General features: G+C 38.4%; 1 protein-coding gene across 13 annotated transcripts in view; it reads left to right on the top strand.

Annotated features, from left to right (window-relative positions):
• ATE1 (arginyltransferase 1) overlaps window positions 1-27,727 on the top strand; it is a 160,655-nt gene that overhangs the window by 107,551 nt on the left and 25,377 nt on the right. For 12 of the 13 annotated variants that reach the window (XM_039481165.1, XM_039481169.1, XM_039481164.1 and 9 more), the window contains one exon: window positions 18,665-18,785. In XM_039481165.1, coding sequence (XP_039337099.1) covers window positions 18,665-18,785 — 121 coding nt within the window. Of the gene's footprint in view, window positions 1-14,979; window positions 15,138-18,664; window positions 18,786-27,727 lie in introns of those variants that run through there. The other variant, XR_005582743.1, reaches the window with a different exon arrangement.

Here is a 27,727-nt window from a genome sequence, read left to right as displayed (position 1 = left end):
ACAATTAAATTGGTCCAGCAGGGTCCTCAAGACTAGTTATAAATCTCAGTCTCTCAATTGCCATAGTATGTTTGGCTCCCTCAAACTATGCTCAGTTTTATGTACGTTTTGGAGAGTTATTTACTGTTTCTGTTATCTTGATCCTTGCATTTGAGGGGTGGGGAATCACATTTCATGTTTTCCCACAGTCCACTTAGAACTGTTCCCTGCTCAGAATTCAAAATTTGTGAAATCATCCCACTTTCTCCCTCGCTCTCATATTGTCAAATAATAGTTATGTGGCTGAGGTAATTGTTTCAGACATGTGAAGCAAAGCTTGAACTCTGAAAGTAGGAGCAGGTGATCTCTCGTAAGATGATATTGGGATCTGGCAGAACGCTAAGATGAGAAAATTAGTTTTTCCACAGTGTCTGTGTTTACACAATCGATTGTATTCCTGTGGAGTTGTTCTGAAAATTTTTTAGTGTATTCTCTCTGCGTAGGTTGAAATAATGTTTACAAGTACAAATTGACTGTCCAGATAGAGTGCAGTGAATTTTATTCTCGTTCTTGGCTCTCTAATACCTTGTGTGTCCTCTCCCTCCCATTTCAGCATTGTTCCCCTAGTTATCTGCACCATATTGTTGACACAGGACACAGTGTCAGAGAGTTCAATCTTGCAGTTGGCTATACAACTCAGTTTCTTCATGTTTGGCTGCTGTAGTTCATAGAATCATAGAATATCAGGGTTGGAAGGGACCTCAGGAGGTCATCTAGTCCAACCCCCTGCTCAAAGCAGGACCAATCCCCAACTAAATAATCCCAGCCAGGGCTTTGTCAAGCCTGACCTTAAAAACCTCTAAGGAAGGAGATTCTACCACCTACCTAGGTAACCCATTCCAGTGCTTCACCACCCTCCAAGTGAAATAGTTTTTCCTAATATCCAACCTAAACCTCCCCCACTGCAACTTGAAACCGTTACTCCTTGTTCTGTCATCTGCTACCACTGAGAACAGTCTAGATCCATCCTCTTTGGAACCCCCTTTCAGGTAGTTGAAAACAGCTATCAAATCCCCCCTCATTCTTCTCTTCTGCAGATTAAATAATCCTAGTTCCCTCAGCCTCTCTTCATAAGTCATGTGCTCCAGCCCCCTAATAATTTTTGTTGCCCTCTGCTGGACTCTTTCCAATTTTTCCACATCCTTCTTGTAGTGTGGGGCCCAAAACTGGACACAGTACTCCAGATGAGGCCTCACCAGTGCTGAATAGAGGAGAATCGTTGGTCCATTGACTACGGGAGCTTCCCTTAAAGTACCAAATACTGAAGTAGTGCAGATGTATTTTAACCCCCTCTTCCTTTGACATGTATGCCACTAGTTTCCTTCAACAGAACTGAAGTGGATATTCCCTGTCTATTGAAGATCAGAAAGATATATTCCAGATTCTGATAATATGCAATGTTTTGACATTCCTGGGGGGCAATCTGTATAGTTTTTAACTATTTCCATGATGATATTATCATGTGTTGGACTTTCCTGGTGATGTGTTCAGTCCAACCACATTATGAGGGTACAGAAAATATTTAGAAAAAAAAGTTTACACAATTATCCTGTTTTATGTAAGCCCTTTTGAGGTTGTGCATACTTGCAATACTTGCCTTTGTTTCTCAGTTTGAAGGACTATCTTTCTCATGCTGGTCTGTCATTTGGATGTTATTTCAACTTTGGATAAACATTCAGCCAACTTAACTCTGTTCAGAGTCCATAAACTTGCTGTTTCTGTCATCAACAGACTGAAACCAAGGTACAATAACCACTGTAGACTAAATAATATTATTTATTAGGCTTGAAGAAGCCATTTGTTAATCTTTCTATTGTCTTAGGATACCATGAAACACTAAATATATTGAGGTCTTATACCTCACATTTATTGCCTTACTTTTTATAAGGCAGATCATGACAGTCATCAGAATGAAATGCTGAATTGTTTTTTTTTAATCCTCCCTATTCATACTTCCCAGAGAAACGTTACAGGAAAGTTTCGAAATGTTTCTGTTGTGCAAGTTGAGAACACCAAGAAAATCCAAGATGGCATTATATATGAAGAGGAGAGAGATAATGTTAGTGGTCAGTTGAAGAGCAACCCATTAAAAGTGGAGTCAGCACTTTAAAAGTTAGAATGTCTTTCCCCACCTCCCTTTCTTCCTTCCTGCCTACTAAAATGCTGCAGGATATTGTTGGGCATTGTGTTCAGTCAGGTAAACCACAGAAATATATACACATGTTCAGCCCAGGAGTAGTCATTCTTTAGGAATGCAGATATAAATAAAGTAAATATGTACATGCAAACAAATATCAAGTACCTGAGGATCGTAACTCAATGCACAAGATTCAGTGAGGGGGAGGGAGAATATGAAAAACAAGAAGCTGTGATGAGAGGGAACAAATTGGTTATGAGATTAGAGAGAGCAAATAAAAGATTTTAGATTGTGTGCTCTGAGGTATTGCATCATAGATGGGATGGGAGACAGTGGTGGTATTAATCTCTCACTATTCAGCATTGGGAAGATGGCATTTAATATGTGTAATTCTGAGTAGTGCAAAACAGGCAAGCTTTTTCTAAAAGGAAGGAATTCAGAGAATTGCAAAAAGAATGGTAAAAGAAATGGAGAGCGTGGTAAGAAGAGAGGATGTAGAAGCTAAATATATATGTTTTGACAAAATTGTAACTAAAAGCTGTATAAAATAATATTTGTAGCGACCACGGAGAATGAGATTGGTTAGCACAGTCCAAGGTGGGGTATAATTTATATCCTAGACTGTACAATAGCATACCAATGCAAGTGGTGGAGACCCCTTTGCTTGAGACACTCAAAATTAGATTGGACTGAACAATTCAGAACATATTACAGAGAACTTCCTGTCTTGGCAGGACAAATTTACCTGACTGGTCTTTTCCCTCTCTTATTTCTGTGTTTCTGCTAAACTATTTCATAAAGCATTCACCTGGCAGTCATTGATGCTTTTATAAACTTGTAAACAGCAAATCTGTTCCTACAGAACCTAGAATGATTATACTTTACTTAGGTAATGACACATTTTAAACCCTCTTTTAGAATCCTGTTGTTTCAGCTTCTTGTGGGCCATTCAGATTTTTCAGGCTGAAGTGCTTTATTTGTAATGGTTATTTTCCCTTTTTTCCCTGGGCACAGCTTGCTAGGACTCTGGAGGGCTAGAGAGAAAATTGAGTGATGTCAACTCCTGTGTAATAAAGGAAATGAGTTCTTCCATGTCTGATCCCTCTCAAGAGAGAATTTTGACAGAAACAGGATTGATAGCACTTACCTCAAAACAAAAGGGAAGCGGATTGTTCCTCCCCCCCACCCCACATTTCTGATTCCTTCTGCCTTTTACCTAATCCCCCTTAACTCTTTTCTTTTAAAATTGCACACCTGTCCTTTGGTGGAACATGCTGTTACTGAAAATTATTTGGGAAGTATTTTCTTCCTGCCTTCCAGTAACATCACTCTTCATTGTTTCTCCACATTAATGTGTTAACTTAGTGCTCTGAGTTGAGAAACATGCATATTTGCATTTCAGCACTTCAGTTTTAATGCACCTCAACTCACCATCCAAAGCAAATAGAGAGTATCCCCCTTTTCAAATAGAGCTGATGGTAAGGAATATTATGCAATGTTAAACTCACTTCTGACTCTTTTAGGAGGAAGAGAAAGGGAGTTATTCTTCTGAGAGAGAGAGATGGTTTAAAGCTTTGGGGTAGGCTATGTGCTCAGCACCCCTTTCCAAACGTTGGAGAAAGCTGGAGAAAAGTTCAAATCTGCATCTCTCAGAACCTGTGGAATTTTTAGTGTGTATGGGAATTTTGGGATTGTGTATGTGAGGGGGCTTTGTGTGTGTATTGTAATATAAATTGTATGTATAATATAGATGGTGTGGTAGCACTGCTTATTATTAAAGTTGCCCGACACCTTCCATTATAAGACCCTGTTTGGGCTAAAATTTTACAAACTGGATGACTGCCTCGGCCTGTGCACTTTTGGGGTGGGTGGAGGGGGAAGGGAGCTGGTGGCAGGCCAGGAGTAGAATTTTAAACCAAAACGGTTAATCCATTTCTGAGAGAGAGGTTAGGGGAAAAGGTTGGTTTTGTCGATGTTTTAAAAAAAAAAAAACACAAAAAACTGATGTTTTCTTTGAAAAGCTTTATCTGTCCTGTGCTTCTGAGCAGGGATTTAAAGTTTGACAGGGTGTGTGTGGCCTTTGTGTCAGGGATGTCCCTTGCCATCTGTGTGAAAACTCACCCAAATGTAGACAAGTTATAAGGCTTTGAAAAGTTGCAGTTCACTTGTGCTCACTAGAGACTTAAGAGTTTACCTACTAAATTCCAGAACTAGTTTTATGGAATTACTACATCTGTATAAACTTAGCTGATGGTTGGGTCATTTATGCTTGTTTAAAACATTAATAGGAATTTTGTGAATTGTATCTTTAATCACAAGGAACAAATCTGCTTAGTTTGTCCTTTCATTTTTCCCCCTAAAAGCATCAGTTCACTCTAGAAGTCCTACTCTTTTTGACCAGTTGGAAGTGATGTGTTCAGATATGTCTAATTTTCGCAGTCAGTTCCCATAATTAGACATGCAAATATAGTATTTGCATGTGTAAATGTCTAGTTAGATGTTTAAATAGCTGCTTACACAATGGAATACCCAGTTTTGTAACACAAGTATTGAAAGTTGGGCTGTATGAGTTGGATTTTCAAGAATATGGTAGGCATTGCACTAATTCTGTTCCAAGTAAAGTCAGTGAGAGCTTTATTGCTAACTTCATTGGGAGCTGAGTTAGGCCAGTGCTGAGCACTTTTGAAAATCTCACCCTGTAGTACAGATATTTCCTTAAAAATGTAACACTATTGTTTAACTTCTCCTTCATTCTGTATGTTTAGTTTTTCTAAGTAAAATCCATTTTGCCTTTAATAAAATCATTCCATTTTTGAAAAGCACATGAATATGAAGATTTTGGAGGAAGACTAGCTATACATTCATATGTAGTTTAACTACTGTCGTAACTCAGAATTTCCTTGCTTTTATAATTGTACACTTACTACTGTGATCAAATTAATCTGAACACACTGGTAATCATTAGTTCTCACTTAGTCTTCTTCCCTGTACTATCCTTCCATTTCGGTTAAGAGTTATGCTGAAGTATCCATAATAAAAACAGCCTAACCATGACATATTGGGATCATGGTCGGGCATAAATCAAAAGGGTCAGTATTAAATCCACTTATATCTTGAGTCTAATGTATTAGAGTCTGAGACAATGCAAACCTGGTTGTGATGAGGTAATTCCTAAAGAGTTACAAATATTTTTTTCTCAGAATAAAGTCAAATAAATAGATAAGTCCGGTTAACAATACTGTTTCAAATCTAATAGCTAAAATCACTTAGATCAAACAGTTCAAACTTTCACATAGTTGCCAGTCTTTGTGAATGGAAGGGAGTAAGCTTTTGGCAACGTGCCTTGGAGAGAAAAGGGACACTTGAAAATAGTTAACAGAATATGTGTAGTGCATTAAATTATATTTCCTTCAGAGCTATGGCACCAGAAGCTGATAAAACAGCAGACAGAAATGCAGGCTTTGCAAATGCTGTGGTCTGACTGCTATTTATAATAATGAAGCAACAGTCTCTTGAACATACTAATTGCTCTTAATTTTGAGTTTAAATCCAGAATTATCTTACTGACTAATATGGTGCTGTCAGTGAGGATAATGGGATCTGTTTAATATTAAGAATATGGCTATAGACACAGATTATCTATTGTAAAGCACTATTGATTGGCTAGCTGGGTCTTTCTGATGTCATACTCTCAACAGTTCACAGCTGGGACTTCATCTCATAAATGCACACCAAATTTGCTAATCTCATGTTCTGTGGGGGAGTAGGTGAATGTGGTTATGGAAGGGGAAGAAATGCAGCTGAAGAAGAGAAGTCACTTCAAAATGCCCCCTCCTCTAAAGTGCAAGCTGATCCTTTCTGCAACACTTTGTGGATCTTTCAGAGACATTTATCTCATTTTCTAGTGTAAAAGATAAACTGAGAACTATTCAATAGATCAGATTATTTTTATGAAAGAGAGCAATTTGAAAGTAGCTATTAGGCCAATGACTATTTTAGATTCTGATGATAGTGTCCAAATAACTCAGGGAACCTTGAAAAAAGTGAGAGAGGGTTAGGAAAAAAAATTGACAAACTAAAAATGTACTTTCATTTCCCCAACTATTTTCAATACATGTCAACGATTCCCTACTTTAGCTTTCTTGTAGGAACTGCTTTTCCTAGTGGAAGGTTATGTCTCACAGAAGTGGTTATCAAACAAGATTTAAAAAAAAAAAAATTAAAAGTTAACTGAGGTGAGCTGTACTCTAATAGCAGTAAGTAACAAGGTGTGCTGTAGTAGGTTCTTGGCACACTGGGGATTGAAGACACTAGTCGGACTCAATGGAGTCATCAAACCAGCTAAATCCTATTGGTTCCTAACCCAGGGATATGAAAAGAGTATGAGTCTGAGAGAGAGAGATGCCTTGATCAGGAGAGGGCCTAGACCAAATGGCAAGGAGCTTCTTCGGCACCCCCTCCTCCATTTGTTAAACTTTTGAATACCTTTTTTTTTATTGCCTTTGTAGCCTATTTCACAAGTTTGAGGCATGAATTGCATGCATAATTTATCCCTGTCATATGATATGATAAATTTGCATTCTAGGAGCTGTACATCTGTATTTATTCATGCCATATATAAGCAAATAAAAATTAGTTTCCTCTAAGCTTATAGAAACTTTTTAATTTTAAGAATAACTGAAATGTACTATCATCAAGAAATTGAACTGTGCACCCACATTGAGTGGATAAGTATTAAATAGTGGTACAGTAGGTGACAGCCTTAGAATGTTAACCCTAGTCCTTTGGATCAAATGATCACTTTTCTCGCCTTTGCCCTCGCAAACTGAAGCAGAGTGCCGGAGAGGTACAAAGATTGGTGAATGGCATTTTCAAATGATAAAATAGCAAACAATATCAGTCTTGTGGGCCGTCATCAGTCAAAGATGTTTTAATGAGCCTGAGCTTTGAAGAGCTGTGCTCACCACTCACAACTGTGACCAGCAGCATGAGCAGAATCCCCAAAGCCATCCACACATTAGGAAAAGTGTCCTTCAGCTCTGCATCATGAATGAATTGGAGAAGTTGGAGTGGAGAGTGCTTTCTGTGTTGCAGAATAGGATGGATGTTGTCTCATTTGACATAGAAGTCTTTATCATTGACATCTGAACATTCCCCATGTCTCAGCGTCTGGTGACGGTCCGTACAATTGTTCAAAAGTGTTTTTCTGTCTGCCAGCAGCTTATTAATATCATATAACACACATCCTGGACTTTTTGTGCAGCTTCATTTGTCCAAACCTTTCTTCAATGGACATTGGGAGAGGGATAGCTCAGTGGTTTAAGCATTGGCCTGCTAAACCCAGGGTTGTGAGTTCAATCCTTGAGGGGGCCACTTAGGGGTCTGTGGCAAAAATTGGTCCAGCTAGTGAAGGCAGGGGGCTGGACTCGATGACCTTCAAGGTCCCTTCCAGTTCTAGGAGATTGGTATATCTCTTATTATTATTTTTTTTTATTATTGAAGCAGTGTCCACAAGTGCCCTCTTGAATGTTTCTTCTGAGTTTCCCATCACCTCATCTCTGCCCTCATAACCAAACTATCTCTTCTTCTGATGAATACAAATTTCCTTGAAGACTCAACTCCTAAGTTTTCCACCATTTATTTGGCAGCGGTGATGGGTATCTTCAAATTCATTGTCTCTGTAGGCCACAACGAAATCAAGGCAGCTTCTCATCAAAGTAGTAGCAGTTGCAATGTCCATCAACTGAGTTTGTAATGCTTTGCTTACAATGTTTACTTGGAACAGGATATCATGCCAAACCACAATTGAGACCAGAAATTTCAAGTCAGTGATCTGGCTTGCGCCTCGTGTCTGATTCCAGTCTCGGCTGTATTTGGCTGCACCAGTTCCATCAGGGCGTGATAAACCTCAGTCACTTGATACCTTGCTGGACTTATGCTGTCAATGTGGCTCTCCCAGTGAGCATCACTTAGCAGCTTCATGGTCAGATTTGTAATGCCTGTGAGGATCTTCCATCTGATAGTTGATGATAGCTGAAAACAGGATGTATATTCTTTGCAGTACTCTGAAGAGAGATACTGAATCTAAAGAAGATGACACTGAATCTGACACAACCAGATTGAGGCATGAAAAAAGCTATTGGATTCAGCGTAAGGATCCTTGCTTAGACGCCACTGTTTCTTCCCTTCATGTTCATGCCATTGTCATAGCCTTGGCCATGGCAGTCCTGAAGCTTTATTTTGTTCTCATTCATAAACAGTTCTGTTAGGCCTTTCTAGTAGAGTCATCCTCAGAGCCGAAACAGTTAGTGTTCCTTTATTTGGATACAGCCAGCCTCATTGTCAACAAATCTTATTGTAAATGACATCTTTTCACTTTATCTAATGTTGGGTATGCGGTCCATTATTACAGCGTAGTAGTTTGCTTTCCTGAGCCGCATCAATATGTTATCAAGCACCATCCTTGCCATAAGATCAATCAGTTCATTTTGAATTGTTTTGCTACAGTAATGGTCCATAGTTTCTTTACAAACTACTCGACTAGGTGCTCACACACCACACTGTCGTATTTCCCAAACCGAACTGAGGAAATTACCGTTATGTTCAGTGAACAACTTATTTGATGAGCCCCAGAAAGCCAAATTATTCTTTGCAAGGAAGAGGATAATTGATATCAGATCCTCGAGCACATTCCTTCAGTTCTGGATTTGTACATTAATAATGCACTGGTTTTCTGCATCTATGCATTTATTTAGCTTGAGCCTGGACTTGACCTCCATCCATTTGGAGTATGCTGTAAAATAGTCATGTGACTTTTCATGGGCAACACAGTATGGGGAGGAGGTGAGCAGCCCTCAGTGGTGAAAGAACAGGTTAAGGACTATTTAGAAAAGCTGGACATGCACAAGTCCATGGGGCCAGGTGCAATGCATCTGAGGGTGCCCAGGGAGCTGGCTGATGTGTTTGCAGAGCAATTGGCTATTATCTTTGAAAACTCATGGCGATTAGGGGTGGTCCTGAACAATTGGAAAAAGGCAAATATAGTGCCCATCTTTTAAAAAGGGAAGAAGGAGAATCCAAGGAACTACAGACCTCACCTCAGTCCTTGGAAAAATCATGGAGCAGGTCCTCAATGAATCCATTTTGAAGCCCTTGGAGGAGAGGAAGACGATCAGGAACAGTCAACATGGATTCACCAAGGGCAAGTCATGCCTGACCAACCTGATTGCCTTCTATGATGAGATAACTGTCTCTGTGGATATGGGGAAAGCAGTGGACATGATATTCCTTGACTTTAGCAAAGTCTTTGATACGGTCTCTTGCAGTATACTTGCCAGCAAGTTAAAGTAGTATGGATTGGATGAATTGTTTGTAAGGTGGATAGAAAGCTGGCTAGATCGTTGGGCTCAATGGGTAGTGATCAATGGCTCGATGTCTAGTTGGCAGAGTGCCCAAGGGTTTGGTCCTGGGCCAGTTTTGTTCAGCATTTTCATTAATGATCTGGATGATGGGATGGATTGCATCCTCAGCAAGTTTGTGGCTGCCACTAAGCCTGGGGGCTGGGGGCAGAGGGGGAGGTAGATATCCTGGAGGGTAGGGATAGGGTCCAGAGTGACCTAGACAAATTGGAGGATTGGGCCAAAAGAAATCTGATGAAGTTCAACAAGGACAAGTGTAGAGTCCTGCACTTACGACGGAAGACTCCCATGCACCGCTACAGGCTGGGAACCGACTGGCTAAAGCAGCAGTTCTGCAGAAAATGACCTGGGGATTACAGTGGAGGAGAAGCTGGATATGAGTCAACAGTGTGCCCGTGTTGCCAAGAAGGCTAATGGCATATTGGGCTGTATTAGTAGGAGCATTGTCAGCAGATCGAGGGAAGCAATTATTCCCCTCGATTCAACACTGGTGAGGCCACATCTGGAGTATTGTGTCTAGTTTGGGGGCCTCCACTACGGAAAGGATGTGGAGAAATTGGAGAGAATCCAGCAATGGAAATGATTAGGGGACTGAGGCATATGACTTATGAGGAGAGGCTGAAGGAACTGGGCTTATTTAGTCTGCAGAAGAGAAGAATGAGGGGGGATTTGATAGCTGCCTTCAACTGCTATCTGACCTGCCTGAACGGGGGGTTCCAAAGACGATGGAGCTAGGCTGTTCTCAGTGGTGGCAGATGACAGAACAAGGAGCAAAGGTCTCAAGTTGCAGTGGGGGAGGTTTAGGTTGTATATTAGGAAAAACTATTTCAGTAGGAGGGTGGTGAAGCACTGGAATGGGTTACCTAGGGAGTTGGTGGAATCTCCATCCTTAGAGGTTTTTTTAAGGCCCGGCTTGACAAACAAAGCCTTGACTGGGATTTAGTTGGGGTTGGTCCTGCTTTGAGCAGGGGGTTGGACTAGATAACCTCCTGAGGTCTCTTCCAACCCTAATCTTCTATGATTCTGTGACTTTATGATTCTATGTTGCTTCAGAGCCTCAAGCTAAGTTTTATGCCATAAAGCAGGATCAGATGTACTGATTTGTGGTATGCGTTTTTCTCACTGCTGTTTCTGTCATCATGCAAGTCTGATTCTTCTTTATCATTTCTCTTTTTCATGTAAACTAGATTTTTTTTGTCATTACTCTCATTTTTATGTGAGCCACATTCTTCTTTATCATCACTTTCCTTTTATGCCGCCAGGAAAACTGGACGATTCTCCATCACTTTCCTCACATTTCCATTCCTTATATTTTCATAATAGGACTTCCATCATTTACACTTCACTCCTCAATTTCTTCTGTACTGGGATGATTGCTACTGCCTAAAGCCCAGCCTGTGTTGTTCTGTTTCAGATATTTTCCCATCAAATTTTCCCCTTTCTGCAAAGTAGATTGCAATTGAGGTTTTCGGTTCCTATACTGAGTTCCTGACTGGCGACACCCTGTTCCTTACATACTCATGAGGGATGGGTGACAACATTCTAAGAGGTTCAAGGAAAATGTAGTTCTCAGAAAGTCTGAAAGGGTCCACGAGATTCTAGAAAGGTCCAGAACATTCCAGGAAATTAGTGAAAAATGAATCCACATACTGAATACTTAAATATTTTACTTGAAACATTTTATTTTCCCTTTTGTTGCTAACAACAAAAACAGCAGTCCAAACTAGGTGTGCCCCACATCTCTAAATCTTGGTCTTGAGGGGCAGACAGCAGATGGGAGAGACACTCACAAGGAATTCAGAGATAGAGTGACTCTGCAGGAAAAAAAGCTAAAAATAAACCAGGATGATGGGGAAGTTTGGCTGAGGTTTCTTTTTATTATGTAAGTTTAACAATAGACAATTTCCGATGAGTTTTGGTCAATAACTATGTGTGTGTGCACACACATTGTGCTAAGGAATTAATGTTGAGACTGAGCCTGTTTTCATTTCTAGAACTGAAATGTAATCTCTACGCTTTGAGTTAATTTAAAAATTTTAAACAGATAGATATGTGTAACCTGGTGTATGTTGTTTACCTTAAATGTCTTGAGGAACCTTATCACAAACTTTTTGAAAACCAAGCAAATTATACACAACCAAGTAAGGGTCAAACTCCTGATACATATTAAAAACTTGTATGTGATAAGAAACAGCTGTCATTACTATTTGTTCTTTAGAAAGGATGAAAGCCAAGTTAAGTTATAGTCTAGTGTTTATTAATATATTAATGACTGACAGTAGAAAGTGAATAGAAAGTTGGTGAAAATTTGGTTAGTCAATGCTAAAGATCGTGGAAACTCTAGACATGTAAATAAAATAGGGTAACTAATAGAAAAAAATTGCTTGACTTAAGAATAAACATAACTTGGTATCAGAGTAATTTAAAGTATCAAATGTAAAGTGTTTATAGATCATTAGCAATATCTATAGTAGCGTTACTAGGCCACATAGAAGTAATTGGTGCACCATCATTCTATGTGTGTTTGAAGTGCAACTTTAAAGGATGTGTATGTTTTATAACTTGAGGAAATAAAAAATGTGAGGAAAAACATTTATTGAATATCCTTTCTATGTACAAGAACAGCAATAGCTTCATCACTCTTTATATTATTTTCGGTGGCTGCTAAATCTTTCATTGCAAAGACTAGACACCAATGATATCACAGTTAATAAAATGTACACAAAGAAGAGAGAACCTAATGCTGGGTGGAAAGAGGTTTCTCCTTGAATTTTGATTTTAAACTTCTTGAGCACAAAAAAGAGATGTGGTTATTGCAAGTAACATCCCTTGTCCATAAAAAAGCAAGAGGTGCAGCCAACTGTCTCTAATGCCCTAGGAGTGTGTCTTAATAGCAAAAGTGCAGTTAAACTTTCAAGAATATTGTATCCATGTCCTGGAAAATCTCGAGCACGTGGTTAATAATATATTTTGAAGATTACATAAAACTTACTCATTCACGGTGTGTTTTAGAAAACAAGATGTGGCTAAAATAATTTAAGAAGACTTTTTATTATTTGCATCCAGAGTATGCTATGTGCTCTACAAATTGTCTGTTTGCAGATTAACTCCTTTTTATTCTATAATTTACTCCAAAGGAGGTAAATTAACAAATGTGTGGTTTTATGTATGTACAGAAATATGTGTATAAAACTAAAAAAGCTTCTTTACCATTAGAACTGTGTGGGATAGGTCGAATTTCATGATTTTGAAATTTCTTCTGTTCCAGAACAAGGACATAAAAAAATTAAATATTTCCAGTGAACTGAAATACTGGGAGGGAAAAAAAATTGTGGGTTTGGGCTAATCAAACGAAACTTTTTTATTTTCAAATTTATACTTTACATTTTATATTATATAAAAATAAACTCAAACAAAAAATCTAAATGTTCCATTCCAAAAAGTTCAAAAATGCTTTTTTCAAATTTAGTTTCAAAACCAATTTTCATCACAAGTGGTATATTTAGCTGTCTACAAAGAAACGTTTTCTGACAGAAAAATATTATATTGGAACATTTCCAACCAGCTCTACTTAAAATTGAAGTTTGATTGTATATTAAAATTACTTGATATTTTAAAAAAATATTTGAGCAATATATTGGGCGAGGGAGTTCTGCATTTTTAAGTCTTTTAGGCTCACCTATTGACACATGGAATACATAGGAGTGATTTCTGACTGTTAGAAGTACAAATGGATTCAGATGTTTAGCTCTTTGTCTCTGCTGGTTCTGGCTCACCTCACTGACTCAGTGTAGCACAGACCAAACACAGTTTGTGAAAACAGAGTAGCTAGAGTTACTTGCAAAGCGCTCTCTTGGGGGCCAATAAAGTCTATCTCTGTTTATGTAATGAAATCAGGGAGCAAGGGTCTGCTGTAGTTTTTTGCTGATGGGATTCCATTGGTATTGTCTTTCAATGAAAAGCCTGAATTTAATAAACCTTTAAGGCTGACTTACTCTTTCTCATGATGTGCTGCCTAGCCCTAATGGATTGCTGTTGATAATTTGGGTTGTTTTGTTTATGTAGTGTTAGAGCTTCTCTTTAAGCAGCTGGCTGGAAACTGAGATGAAGGCTGCCTTAATTCACTTTTAATAAAAGATCAATGGGTTTATTGTGGAAAAATAAAATACAGATGTAAACTTTACCTGATAAAAGAATTAAATGTGTGTTTAACCTTTCTTTCTTGTTTGTTCAATGCTACTGGTATTTAATCCTTTTTGGTTTTGAGACTATTATCTTTCTTTTGTGCTTTTACATTTAAAATTTGACTTAGACTGTGAAAACAAACTCTGCTGACTATTTTCATCTCAAATGCTCACCAAATCCCTCAGATTTTTCAAAATATTTAAAAAGTAATCTCCAGACTGAAGTCTCATTAAAACCTTTGCCCTTGCTCTGGGACAAAAGTTCAGAGAAGCGTCTGATGATTTTGATTTGGAAACTGTAAAACAAAAAATGGCATGGTGTGAATTGTTAATTTAAGTTTTATTGTAAGTCTGCCAAGCTTGTCTCCAGAAGTTTCCAATTAATATCCAAGAATGCTTAATAATATCTTGGATGTCATATTAAAGATTTTTTCTCTTTTTATATTAAATATAATAAGGGGAAAAGCCCACTAGTGAAAATAAAAATAGAGCATGTCTTATTTTGGTAAAGGACATTGCTCTGTGTTTACATGGCAGTAAATTAGCCCTCTAGAAAGAAGTCTCAGAGAAATCTTTCAGTGATGATTGTTTTCAGTATCTTTTTTTTTTAAAACAAATCAATTGACAAGATGTGTGCAGTGATTTTTATGAAGACACTAATTTTATTTTTGGCACTTGGAATGTATAGGATTTTAGATAAGGGTTATTGAAGTGCTGTTCGTCTTTTCTACAGTACAAAATAAAACAACTTCTTATGGAGGGTAATCCCAACCCAAAATGCACTGAGGTTTTGTCTCCTCAACAAAATGGCTTTTTGCAAATTCCTGGACATTTTCCCCATGTGGAATTTCCCCACAAAATTTTAGTGGCTAGAGGTTCAGGGCAGGCAATGTGTAGTCTTGGGACAAGGACAGGCATAAGCTCCAATATCTCATGAATCACCAAATCACCAGCTGAACAGCATATCCTCAATCCCCCTTTCTAATATTAGAGGGCACTTGTTTCTAGCTATGGTAGATAACATTGTAGTGTAAACTGTACATCTATATTGAGAGTAAGTCTAAATCTAAGAAAGATGAATATTATAATTAATTCATAAATGTCAAACACCGTAGAAGTGAGTTGAGATGATTTCACTCCTTTCTATATGCACACATCTTTTGTCTTCGGTATTTGTAATTCAGGTCCTTTTCTTTCAAAGATCGTGATGACAACTTTCAGGTGACAACTGAATGATTCCAAGGACTGCAATATGTTTTCCTCCTCTCTGATCATATATACTCACTGACGGATGTAAGATTTACTACGAGTTTATATTGGGGAAAAAAACCTTTGTATATGTGGTAAATTTCCACCATGGTACGTGGGAATGTAGATATGTTACATCTATTAGTATGACTCATGCATATAACTTTTTTTATGCTGCAGTGTGTTTTAATGGCACAATATAAATAGAAAGCCAATATGAATTTAGCCACACAACTCCCATTTTAAAAATTAGAGTTTTAATGAGAGATGTGAAACTAAATACTCAAGTCAGCTTTGAAATTTTCTCAAATTTCTACTCTACTTAATATGTAAAGAATTGGGTTTGGGGTTATATCACTGAAATTATGAATTCCTGGGGCGGGGGCGGTTGTTGGAGGGACTTTAAACTGTTTCAAAGTTGTGATAGCCTTAAATTAGATTGCATTTTAATGGTAAATCTTATGACAAAAATGTTCCATGTGTAATGAAGGTTTGTGGATTTGCCAGGGATATAATTAATTTTAATTTCAGGCCCCACTTTGTTCCTTGAACGTGGTGTTTTTTCAGTTACATATCACTATCCATTTTTAAAAACATCTTGGACTTCTGCTTTTGTACTTGCTACAGGCAGTGCTTGAGGTAGCCATTTCTTTCACATTTTGTGTTATAAAGTTTTGAAAAGTTTGCTCTCTGCTGTTGTGTTGTGCACCACTCAAAAGGCCCATCATCTTTTCCTTTGGTTTAGAATCTGCCAGTTAATACTTTTACTCTAGTTAATTTTATGCCTAAAACTTCACCTCAAAACACAAACAGAATCGCACAAATAATCCATGTAATTTTTCAGAGGGCTGCACATTTATTTAATTTTCAAATCTCAGAGAGAACCTTAAACTCAATATATTTTCAAACCCAGTGTAAATGCATTTTAGAGAAAATTTAGTTCAGATGAGTGACCAAGCTCTCCTTGCTTATGTAGATGAAAGTACAGTATCCAAGAGACTGAGCAAGAGTTAAATTGCCTTACCCCATTGTTTAGGTTGGAAAACAGCTCTCAGCGATGGTTACTTACATATTTTTCTACTCTTGACCATTTGAAAAAAGGTGCTTGAATCCATAAATAATTACACTTGTAATACAAACAGTTTTTCACTCAATCTAGCTGAAAAGACAAACTGGTTTCCAAATCCCCAAATAGTTTCGTTGGGGTAATGGTGACTTAAATTGTGCTGTAAGTGTTACACTGACATTTCATTCAACCGGCTCTGTTTAGAAAGCATAACATTTAAAAGTGGTTTATTTAATAAAGCAATTTCTAGTCTTTGGCTAAGACGAGCCTGTTCTAAAACCATGAGATTTAAGCTTATACTTGGAGTTGAGGAATATTGTTTTAACTTAATGTAGAAATTTGCTTTTAGTAAAACAGCAATAATTACAAACTGATCCTGAATGATTTTCAAATGAGAAAATCAAGGTCATATAGTGAGGTTTTTAAAGTATTTGTTTTATTGTGTTTAAGCAAACACTGTATACAGTAGGCTACTCTAAATGAAAACTTCCTGGTTGTCTGTAAATGCAAAGTAATCAGTTTCATCCAACAAAAGGTATTGATTATACAGAAGCCTTAAACAAAACCCTCCCAATTGGAGTCATTGATGATTGGAAAGAGAGGCATTGCTAGTGAGCAGAATGAACTATCATTTGAAGTGGAAGGATGGAGTGAATGGAGCTGGGAACCGTTAGAAGGGCTTGGATTGCTAGAAACTTCAGGAATGTACCCTGGACATTTGATGTGCTTCTGTGTAAAACTGATTAGTTCATCTTATTTTTTTCAGTGATCAGTCTTAATATTGCAATGACTAGGTGGTTGTTTCTCATTCTAACTGTAATAAGTATGAAAGCTGCTGATCGGTACTATAAATGGGTGGTTAGTATTTTAATTGTATGACATCAGTGTATGAATTTCTAACTCAGCATGCCTAAAGTTGAAGTAATTGATAGGAAGCAATGAATTGAAAGTAATAAAACCAGATCATCTAAATATTGTCAAGAGTTTAGTAGCAGGAGAGAGGATTTATGCTCTTCTAAAAAATTCAGAAAATCTATTTCCTCTAATTCTTCACGATCAAATGTGCCATTGCATAAAGATTTGGATTAATTTGATTCTGTGAATGAGATCGTTTCAAGGACATTGTTATCATTGAAGTGTAGCTGCAATAACAACTGAAGTCATTTTTCAGATCTTCTGTCAAAGTTTCTCAAACTTTGGTACTGGTGACCCCTTGAACATAGCAAGCCTCTGAGTGCGACCTCCCCCCATATAAATTAAAAACACTTTTAAATGTATTTAACACCATTATAAATGCTGGAGGCAAAGCAGGGTTTAGGGTGGAAGATGACAGCTCACGACCCTCCATGTAATAACCTCGCGACTCCCTGAGGGGTCCCGACCCCCAGTTTGAGAACCCCTGTTCTATTAGCTCTTTTAGTGTCAACTTTTTTCAAGAGAAGTCTCTGCCCTTTTTTTGGCAGTAGAAGATGAGCATCAATGGATTGCCTTTTTTATTACACAAAATGAACTGTTTAAAGAAATGGCTGAAACTGTTTGAGATACAGGCTTCTGACTTTGCGATGTTCAGTGTGATTTGTCATCATTCCTCTCCTGAGCAGCGGGTTTAAGACCCTATGTCTCTAGAATGTGTTCTTTGCTTTATTGCATAGCATACCCCTTGTTTTTGTAACACGATACATGTTTTCTGTTTGAAAACTAGTCATGTTTGATAGTGCCAGCACATTTCTTGAACTGTGTGTGGAGGTTCAGTGGGGGGAGTGACTAAAATGAATAATAGGTCAAAGGTGGGGTTTCAAAGTAAGTAACAGCTCAAAGATCAAACTTGTTTTAAATGGGGTGAATTGACTGATTAGAGCGACAAATTATTGCTGAGGTGATAATTGTCTTTAACTGCTGGGATAAGGAGTATTGTTGTTATTTTTCATTTCTAGAAATACATTGTAATCTTGGGAAGATTATCCTTTTAACAAAAATTCTATCTCTGGAGCTTTCCTAATGCTACTTACGATATTCTTGGAATGACTTGGAACATTTTTGTTAATTCAATATACATTTTTTTGTTTTGTATTTTAATATTTATTGTATACAATAAAATGGTTCATAACTAATAGTTTGCTGCCTTAATGATGGGTGCTTTTTGTATTTCAAATGAACATTTAAAACAAGCTGCTTTTGTAGTGTTGAGTTTTTTATTGTCAGCACCAACTCAACAAGACTTTAGGCGATAACTGAATTTAGAGTTCAAAGAAGCAACACCAAGACTTGAGTATTCATCTTGGACACCATAAAATATATTAATATATAAAATTAATATATATTATATAAAATTTATATAGATATTAATTTTAGAAACTTTTTTTTTAAAGATACCAAAATCAAGCTTGTGTTTCTGAGATGGTGCAGAAATCGCTAACAGGGTCACTTAATGTTTATGGTGAAGTTGTTTCTGGATCATTTTGTTTAGACTTGATTAAAACCATTCCTCGCACATAGTGAACTCTGGAGTCTTGTAGCTGGGATGTTGTTATGTAACTGATACGTCTATTCTTTTTTTTATTCTTCTTCATAGGGTCAGTATAGGCCATCTGACTTATTGTGTCCAGAGACGTATGTCTGGGTACCCATTGAGCAGTGTCTACCTACACTTGAGCACTCTAAATATTGTCGCTTCAACCAGGACTTAAAAGCAGGTAGGTTTATAGTAAAAGGTAGGCCTGCAAATTGTCTATCACTGTCATCAGCTGTTGCTAAGATTTCCATAAATCCTTATGTCTATTTTTATAAACATCAAAAAAGCACTTCCAGTAATCATAGCAAATAGAGAGTATGTCTTCAACTGTCTATTAACAGTATGCAAGTGATGAAAATGAAAAGGTTTCAGGGTATAATACATTCTATAGAATATATGTAATTTAAAGAGAATATTTCATGTGAACATATACATGTGAACATATACATTATTTATTCAGTCCATTTGATGAGCTAAATGACCAGCCTTTTCCTTCTTTAGAGTTCAGTCTGATGCAAATAAAGAAAAAGAAAAGAAGTCAGTTAGGATAAATATCTTAAGCTGAAAAATTAAGTTAAAAGGGATCTCCAAATGCTTTTATTAACAAAAAAGATTCAGTACCTGTAGGGGATTATTTGATGAATACCTCAAATAGTGAAGGTAAGAGGAGTATTGTTCATATGACTGATCTTGACTTTACCTCATTTTACCTCTTAGTGCGTGGATTGCTGCTTTCACACAGTGATTCACCAGCATGTGCTGTTCTGATCAAACCCATCACTGTTTAGACTATAAAATAATAAAAAAGATTAAAAACAACATAATAGAATAAACAAAAGTACCTCTCCTGTAGACCAACTCCATTCTCTGGAAGGGTTCTGTGGGAGTATTATAGCACTGGAGAGGTGGCACGGGGACAGGAAGCCAGCACTGCATATCTTTAGGAGACCTCATTAAAAAAAATAGTTTATAATAAGGTGCTGAATGCCCTTCTTTTTCACCACAAAGCTGTCTCTTCATATCCCCGTTCTATGAGGTCACTGACCATGGTACATTCAAAGATGTAAAACCATTAGAGTCCACATGGCTGGAATGCACATCTTGATGTTTGAAACTGGATGATACTCAGTTCTTTTTTTTTTTTTCTGTGAGCATGAACAGTAATGGATTGAAATATTATTTGTCCTATTTTTTCCTTAATTCTTATTTAAAATAATAAGAATATGTCCATGTATTTTAGTGTTGGGGTTTTTAGTGTGTAGTTGATAGTTGAATAAAGAATTAGTGTTTTTGGCAGTGTATGTGCAGTGAGGGGAAGGAAGGAGGATGTATTGTCCTTTCTCACAAGCTGTCTGGTTGACTGAAGGGGTTGCTTTGGACCTTAGAAGGAGCTACATTCAGCCCTGCCCATCAGTAGGAAGATTATGGCAACACAGGGAACTTTAAGAATTGGGAGTTCTAGAGGAATTCCCTCCTCTCCCACAGCCCATGTTAAGGTTTTTTTGTTGTTGTTGTTTTTTAACTCCAGCTGTAGGTAATAAAGTATCTGAAAAGGGATATATCAATATCTAGACACTTAAATGCATTTGAAAGGAAACAAAAAAATATATATTTTGTACAACTCTTGAGCTGAATGTTAACTAGAGGCAATTTGCAAAGTTAATTATCTATAAAACTCCTGAAAAGTGGAGCTCATTATGGAAACCTGGATAGGACCTTTTGTGTGTGTATAAATAATATACCCTTCCATTCATTTTGCCACCAGTTCCTATTTCATCAGCCCCTGTCTATTTAAGGGACATCATATGCAGTAGTAGTGGTACTAAGTGATACCATGTCACTGTTTCGCTCCCTACAAGTAAACAGTTGCAGGGAATAAAACAGTAGCGTATGCTGCTTGTTTGAAAAGTGTTGTATTAGTGCAATATGTGCACTTACAGTAGGACCTGTTTATCATGCAAACATTTATTAAGCTCTTACCATTGCGGTAAGTTAGGTGTGTAATATGCTTTCTCACCATGCGATTACTGTAACATGCTTAATATAACATGGACATTGAGACCACTGAAATTGAAATTTAATGCAGAATGCAGCAGCCCATTTATTAAAAACGGTTTCTTCTGGGTAACACACTACACCAGTGCTCAGTGATCTCCATTGGATGCCAAAAAGTTTTTTGGTGTGTTTCATGGTATTGACCTTAATCTATGAAGTTCTAAATGACCTGGTATCTGAAAGACCTCCATTCTCCCTCTCCAGTACTGCCACAGTGTGATCAGTAGAAGAATGCAAAGTGCCTCTCTTGATGTAAAAAATGAAGATTGCTGGTTGGGTATTTTCCATGAAGGGCTTTCTGCTTTGAAATTCGCTCCTCTCCTCACCCATTGGTCCACCAGTGCCTAGATCAGTTTAACTGGGAAGCACTGCTGCAAAAAAATCTTTTTCTCCCGGATATTTGGGGAGAGGGCCAAGGCTTAGAGGAGGGTTATTATATTTGCCATGGTGCAGTGCATGTTTTAATTATTGTTCTAATATGCTAGTGAATATTTATATATTCTTTGACTTTCTAAAAGAAAAACTAGTTTTTTGTATTTGCTGCATTATTAGCCATTACTGATGTGTGTTACTATTGACTAAATCGGGGTCAGCAACCTTTCAGAAGTGGTGTGCCGAGTCTTCATTTATTCACTCTAATTTAAGGTTTCGCGTGCCAGTAATACATTTTAACGTTTTTAGAAGGTCTCTTACTATAAGTCTATAATATATAACTAAACAATTGTTGTATGTAAAGTAAATAAGGTTTTTAAAATGTTTAAGAAGCTTCATTTAAAATTAAATTAAAATGCAGAGCCCCCCGGAACGGTGGCCAGCATCCGGGCAGTGTGAGTGCCATTGAAAATCAGCTCACATGCTGCCTTTGGCACACGTGCCATAGGTTGCCTACCCCTGGACTAAATGATTTTATTGGATCATTAGCTGTAAACTTCTTTGCCTCCTTTTGCATTTATTTTGCACAGTTTCTGAATCTGAAACCCAGTGAGATTATGGAATAAGGAATAAATCTACATCAATGGGGTGCGGGGGGTGGGGGGGGTTTCCTATGTTACCTGGTGAAGAGGGTGACAAATTCCAGTGCTTCTCCTCCCTCATCTTACCGTGATTGCTCTAAAAGTGGATACCAAGCATGTCACATGCAGTTCAAGAGAACCAAGCCTACTCCTTGCAATGGGCTTCCCGCATTATGAAGGCTTATATCATTGCTTATATAATAGGTACCATTAAAATGTCAAAATTTACCAAGCCACCACACCTTCCCTTTCCTTAGAAAGCTATTGTATGGTAGTTATTGGCATATGTTGAGAGGAAGGATTCCCCCAATGTTAGGACTCAGAAGACCTAGCTCTGCTACAGACTTCCTGTATGACTGGGCAGATCATTTAGTCTCTCTGTGACTCAGTTCCGCATCTGTAAAGCGGGGATAGAAGCTCTTCCCTATGTCACAGGAGTGTTGATAAACACACTAAAGATTGTGAGGCGCTCAGATACCACAGTAATGAGGGCTATAGAAATACCTAGACAGAAATGTTTCCTTTTAAATATTTAATGCGGCCATTATGTTTGGTATTGTACAAAACACAAAAACAAAGACGGTTCCTTCTCCAAAGTTTTTATAATAGAGCTACAACAATAACAAGGCGCAGTGGGGGAAAAAGAGGAGGGAACTTATTTGGAACTTTGTTTTTAAGTGCTTGTGGATATCATGAAAAAAGTAGTTTTGAGGAGGCATTGAAATAGGGAGGATGGTGGCTTGACAAAGCAGGACTAAGAAGTCATTGCATTCCAAAGAGAAAGCATGGAAAAATGTGCAAACACACGAGTGGGATAAGGAAATAAATTGGTTTGGAGGCTGGCTTTGTTCCTTGCTTTTGGAAAGGAAAATGTTGTTCTTGCTAAATAACCAAACCAAAGTAGGTTGGTGATTGTGCGGCAGTGAATAAACTAGAGACTTGGAAGATAACCCTATGGGGTAAAGAAGCATCAGCAGCTCTGGGCTATGGAATCCTTATCATAGAAGAAACATTTGGAAATTTTAAGATGTAAAACTTTGTATCTTTATCAGTATTGAATATCTCAGTCCAGACACTATTTGAAATCAGACTTATGTCCTGTGGTTTAAGGAAATGAAAACATAGTTACATGCTGAAATATATATGAGGCCTGCTGTGAGCTTACAGTCATTTGAGGTTTAAGTAGCTGCTGGCTCTAAGGAAGCTGCTCTCTACTGCAGGGCCAGTTTCCTGCAGCACACCCCCGGTACAGTCAGTAATGTGAGAGTCTTTATTAAGGACAAATTAGACAATACTGTTCTATTTTTGATGACTGGACTTTCCATAACCCTACCTGTAGGTATTCTATTAAGAGCTCCCAGTTTATCAGCTACAGGCCTCCCTACTATCAGATTAGTAACTAGTCTCAATTAACAACTAAAAGAAGCTACACAACATTTTCAATGTCACCTTTTGGCAATAAAAAGTCACTGGAAATTCTCTTCTCCCTGTCTTCCTTAACATATATTTTTCAAGGTGAGGATATTTTGCAGACATTGATCAAGATAGGAAAAGAGCCAACACCCATTGACACTTAAAAAAAAAAATAAAAAAAAAAAAACCAAACTCTGAGCAATGTAGAACTTTTTTAAGCTCTTCCCTCCCCCACCTCTGCAATACTGTTAAGATTTCTGAAGGTTCCTATGTTTACCATGTCCCAGAAAAGTATCTTTCCTTAAATCAGCTAGAAAAAATACTTCTGTGAATTTTCCACATTTGGATTTAGTTTTGATCAAATGGTAAAGCATACTTTAAGAACAGAAATACCATGATAGTATTTGCATTTCTGATTTCAGAGGATTATGCCTGTTTCACATTTTTTGTGTTTTTGATATTTGGAGCATTCTGCACTCTATTTTTGTAATGGCTTTAAACTGTACCATTCTTTCTCCTTCCTCATAGTCTGCTTCTCCAGCATCTAATATCTTTCTCTGCAGTAGCAGATTGAAGAAAGAGAGAAGGAGGTACAGATGGGATAAACTCCTCCAGTTATTACACAATGAAGTGATTAAACCAAAGGAGAGTCTAACATAGATAATATAAACAAAACGTAGGTGCTAGTCAAGCATTTTGTTAAGCCTAAAAGAATTTTAAAGGCTCTAATTATTTGGAGCTGTGATTCAGGCTAGTTTTCAGGATGGAAATCAGTTGGTGCCTGATAACTGCATCAGATTGGACTCATTACTGATTCTGGTCAATATAATAGGGCTCAATGCACTTATTTAACAAACAAAAAAAAATGCTTCCAGTCTTACAGAAATAGTCAGATCTTGTGCCAGCAAACCCTCAAAACTGATTTTATTGTAATTGAGCATGTTGAAAACCTCTAGATATGTAGTTTCTAATGTATGATATGGAACAATTAAAATAACAGGGTTCATCAAAAATTGTTATAGTGTTTTATAATTACTAGTTAAACTTCAGATTTTAGTACATACAAGCTATGCTTTGTTGAAATATTCTTTCCTTTTATATGTGATAGTGAATTCAGTGATATGAGTTGAACCATACACAAATAAAATTTCTGTTCACTCTCTTTGCATAGGTGGGTACCAGTTTTCAGGAATTGTGGTAGATTTAAACCTTCTGCACCTTCAATTCCTCATACTTCTGTGAGGAGGTATGTTAGGATCCTGATAGAAATCATTTAGGCAGCACCAAATATCTTCACAGAAACAGGATTTGACTAATTTAAAAGTAAATAGACAGGAAGCTAATAGAACAATGAAACGTACTGATAGTTTTGGGGTTTTTTTTTTATAACGGGAGGTTTGGAGAGTGAGATTCTTCTGAACTGTCATCTCTGTGGTGTACAGATCATGAGTTGTTATCCCTAGAAATGCTCTGCTGTAACTAAGCAGCTTATTGCTGACCAAAGGTCTACTGTATATTGAAACTAAACCCTCAGTAGCAATACAGAATGCCTCTAAAGATGTGCTTTGTCATCTATTATCATTAAAAATACTCAACTCCTTCTTCACTAAAACTTCCCTGGAGCTTTAATAGACATTGTGTTAAGTATTCTACAAAAGGCAAAAATAAGGACAGATTCCTGTCCAAAGTTGTGAGAATAAATACATTAAAAAGTACATACGTACATGTAAGTACCTAAGATAGATACACAGAACAATGAGGCTAAAACAAAATATTGAATAGCTGTCCATTAAGTGAGCACTGTCTATCCTGTGCACTGAATGAGGCAGGGGTCCTGTGGAAAAAAGTGAGTATGATCATGTAATTAAAAATTGTATCATAATTAGGGCTCCGTGTCAGTTGCGGAAGTCATGGATTCCATGACTTTCTGCGACCTCCGTGACTTCTGTAGTGGCCAGTGTGGCTGACCCCAGGGCTGCCCAAGCAGTTGGCTCTGGGGACAGCCCCTCGGTAGCCCCTGCACCGGCTGCTACTTGGCAGCTACCCTGGGCAGCTGGTGCTGCTGGCCATGCCCTCCCCAGCAGTGGCCACCCCCGTCCTCCCTCCAAATAGCAGCCCCCCAGCCCCTCCCTAGCAGTATTCCCGGGGGCTGCTCAGTGATCCCCGGAAGCTGATGCTGTTGACCCCAACATTTAGTCAGCGGTATTTATAGTATAAGTTGTAGACAGTTATTGCTCATGACCTGTCCATGATTTATAGTATAAATACCCATGACTAAATGATAGCCTTAATCATAATACATATTCACAAAGGGGACTGAATTAAGGATTCACAGGTAACCTTAAATCTGATATTTCCTAACTTTTGACTGCTTGATTATGCAACCTTTTAAAATTTTTCTTTTAATTTTGTTTGAGTATAATATAGTGTATATTTATATAACATAGGTAATTGAACAAATTATTTGTGTTGCCCTTGTTGACACTCAGAAAATGTACCAAAAATGAATTATTTTAAAAAAAGAAAGTGTGACAGGTCCAGTCACAGAGACCCCCTTGGGACTGTCACCTGATGTGCTGAAATTACCTCTGAGCCCATTTTCCCTGGCAGCTTGGGACTTCAGAACCCTGCCTTGTTGAGTCAGATGCACTAGCCTGCTGCAGCACAGACCCAGGGTCTGGTCCATGCCCCCAAAGCTGCAGACTTAACTGAAAACAGCTCAGCAGGTTACCTATCTCCAGAACCCAGACACCTAGTTTCCAAACCAAACAAATAAACTTCAGTGTTTTAAACATTTCTCCTGCATGATCTGCAGTGTCAAACTGATCATAATTTAGGTGTTCTCAACAGCATCACGTGCACCTTATTGATGAAAAAAAATTTTTTTTTTAAATCTATTAAAAACAGAGTAGCTGCCTTTTAAAAACTCAAATTGTCTAAAAATTACCACACAGTAGTACACCTCTACCCCGATATAATGCAGTTCGATATAATGTGAATTCGGATATAATGTGGTAAAGCAGTGCTCTGGGAGACGGGGCTGCTTTACCTCGTTATATCCAAATTCGTGTTACCGCAAGCGGTTCCTCTGCGCCCGCCCATTACTTGCTGCGGCTCTCCCCGGGATCCCCCTGCCCCAGCTCACCTTTGCTCCGCCTCCTCCCACGAGCACACTGCAGCTCCGTTTCTCCCTCCCTTCCAGGCTTACTGGGCCAACTGGAGGAGAAGCGGAGCTGCAGCGCGCTCGTGGGAGGAGGGGGAGCGGAGGTGAGCTGGGGCAGGGGGTGCAGAGGAACCACTCCCTGCCCCAGCTCACCTCTGCTCCGCCGCCGCCTCCTCCCACGAGCACGCCGCTCAGCTCCGCTTCTCCCTCCCAGGCTTGCCGTGCCAAACAGCTGATTGATGCGGAAAGCCTGGGAGGGATGGGGGAGAAGCAGAGCTGCGGTGGGAGGAGGCGGAACGGAGGTGAGCTGGGGTGGAGGGGCCCCAGGGAAGGCTGCAGCAAGTAATGGGGGGTGCAGAGGAACTGCTCCCCACTCCAGCTCATCTCTGCCTCCTCTCCTGAGCATGCCGCCACTGCTTCGCTTCTCCCCATTCCCCTTCCAGGCTTGCCGGGTCAAACAGCTGATTGGCCCGGCAATCCTGGAATGGGGGGAGAAGCGGAACATGCTCAGGAAGGATGACAGGAAGGATGAGCAGCATGCTCAGGAGGGAGACAGAGGCAGAGCAGAGGTGAGCTGGGGCAGGGAGCAGTTCCTCTTCCTGCCCTGATATAACGCAGTTTCACCCGAGGACCACGTTATATCGGGGTAGAGGAGTATCAGAAATTACCACATTTTCCTCCTTAGGAGGTAGCTGTGGTAGCTGTAAAGGAGGTTTGCAAATGTTAGCTTTTTAATAATATCTCTTGTACATACGTCAGCATGGGACAAATATGAAATAAGTACATTTTCCTATAAGTGAAAGAGAACTGACTATTGTTTTTGTAGTACGGTAAAAGCTTTGTTATCCAGCATGGTTGGGGAGTGAAATACCAATTTTCAAAGAATTAGAATACAATAAAAAGTATAAAGTAGAGTAGTACAGTATACAGCTATTTACCAATCTAGTAGTAGTACTGCACTGCAGAGTGGTTGGTTTTTTGATGCACTTAGGTGTATACAAGTAAAGTTTTCTATACAGTTGGTTATCTTCTGATACTGCATATCACTATGGGCAGCGCATGGCATAAACCCAGATCACTAAAAATACACTTAACACAAAAGCTATACTGAACATAATTTAATCTTTCTTTGATGATTCAGAAGGCACGTCAGGATCTTGCAGTGTCTCAAGGGTCATCATTATCTATTTCAGTTATCATTGTAGATGTAGAAGGATGTAGGAGATTGGGCTGAATCTGTAATGACCCTATGATACACCCTGGAAGCTGCTTTTTTGAATAAATCCCTGGTATCACCTTGCTTACTTGTCTTCTGCCCTTTTGCATAAAAGTAAAGTGCAGAATGTGCAATTGCATAACCTCCTGGGCAGTATACTAGTCCTGGTTACTAGACTGAAGATTTATATTGTGAGATATCAGAAATGCCCGTTAATAGAGCTTTCCGGTTGATAAAGTGCCAGATAACACAGCTTTTACTGT

Source organism: Mauremys reevesii, linkage group 7 (assembly GCF_016161935.1).
Source record: "Mauremys reevesii isolate NIE-2019 linkage group 7, ASM1616193v1, whole genome shotgun sequence".
Classification (NCBI taxonomy): domain Eukaryota; kingdom Metazoa; phylum Chordata; order Testudines; family Geoemydidae; genus Mauremys; species Mauremys reevesii.
The sequence above is the reverse complement of the archived record's forward strand: the minus strand, read 5'-3'. Positions and strand labels throughout refer to the sequence as shown.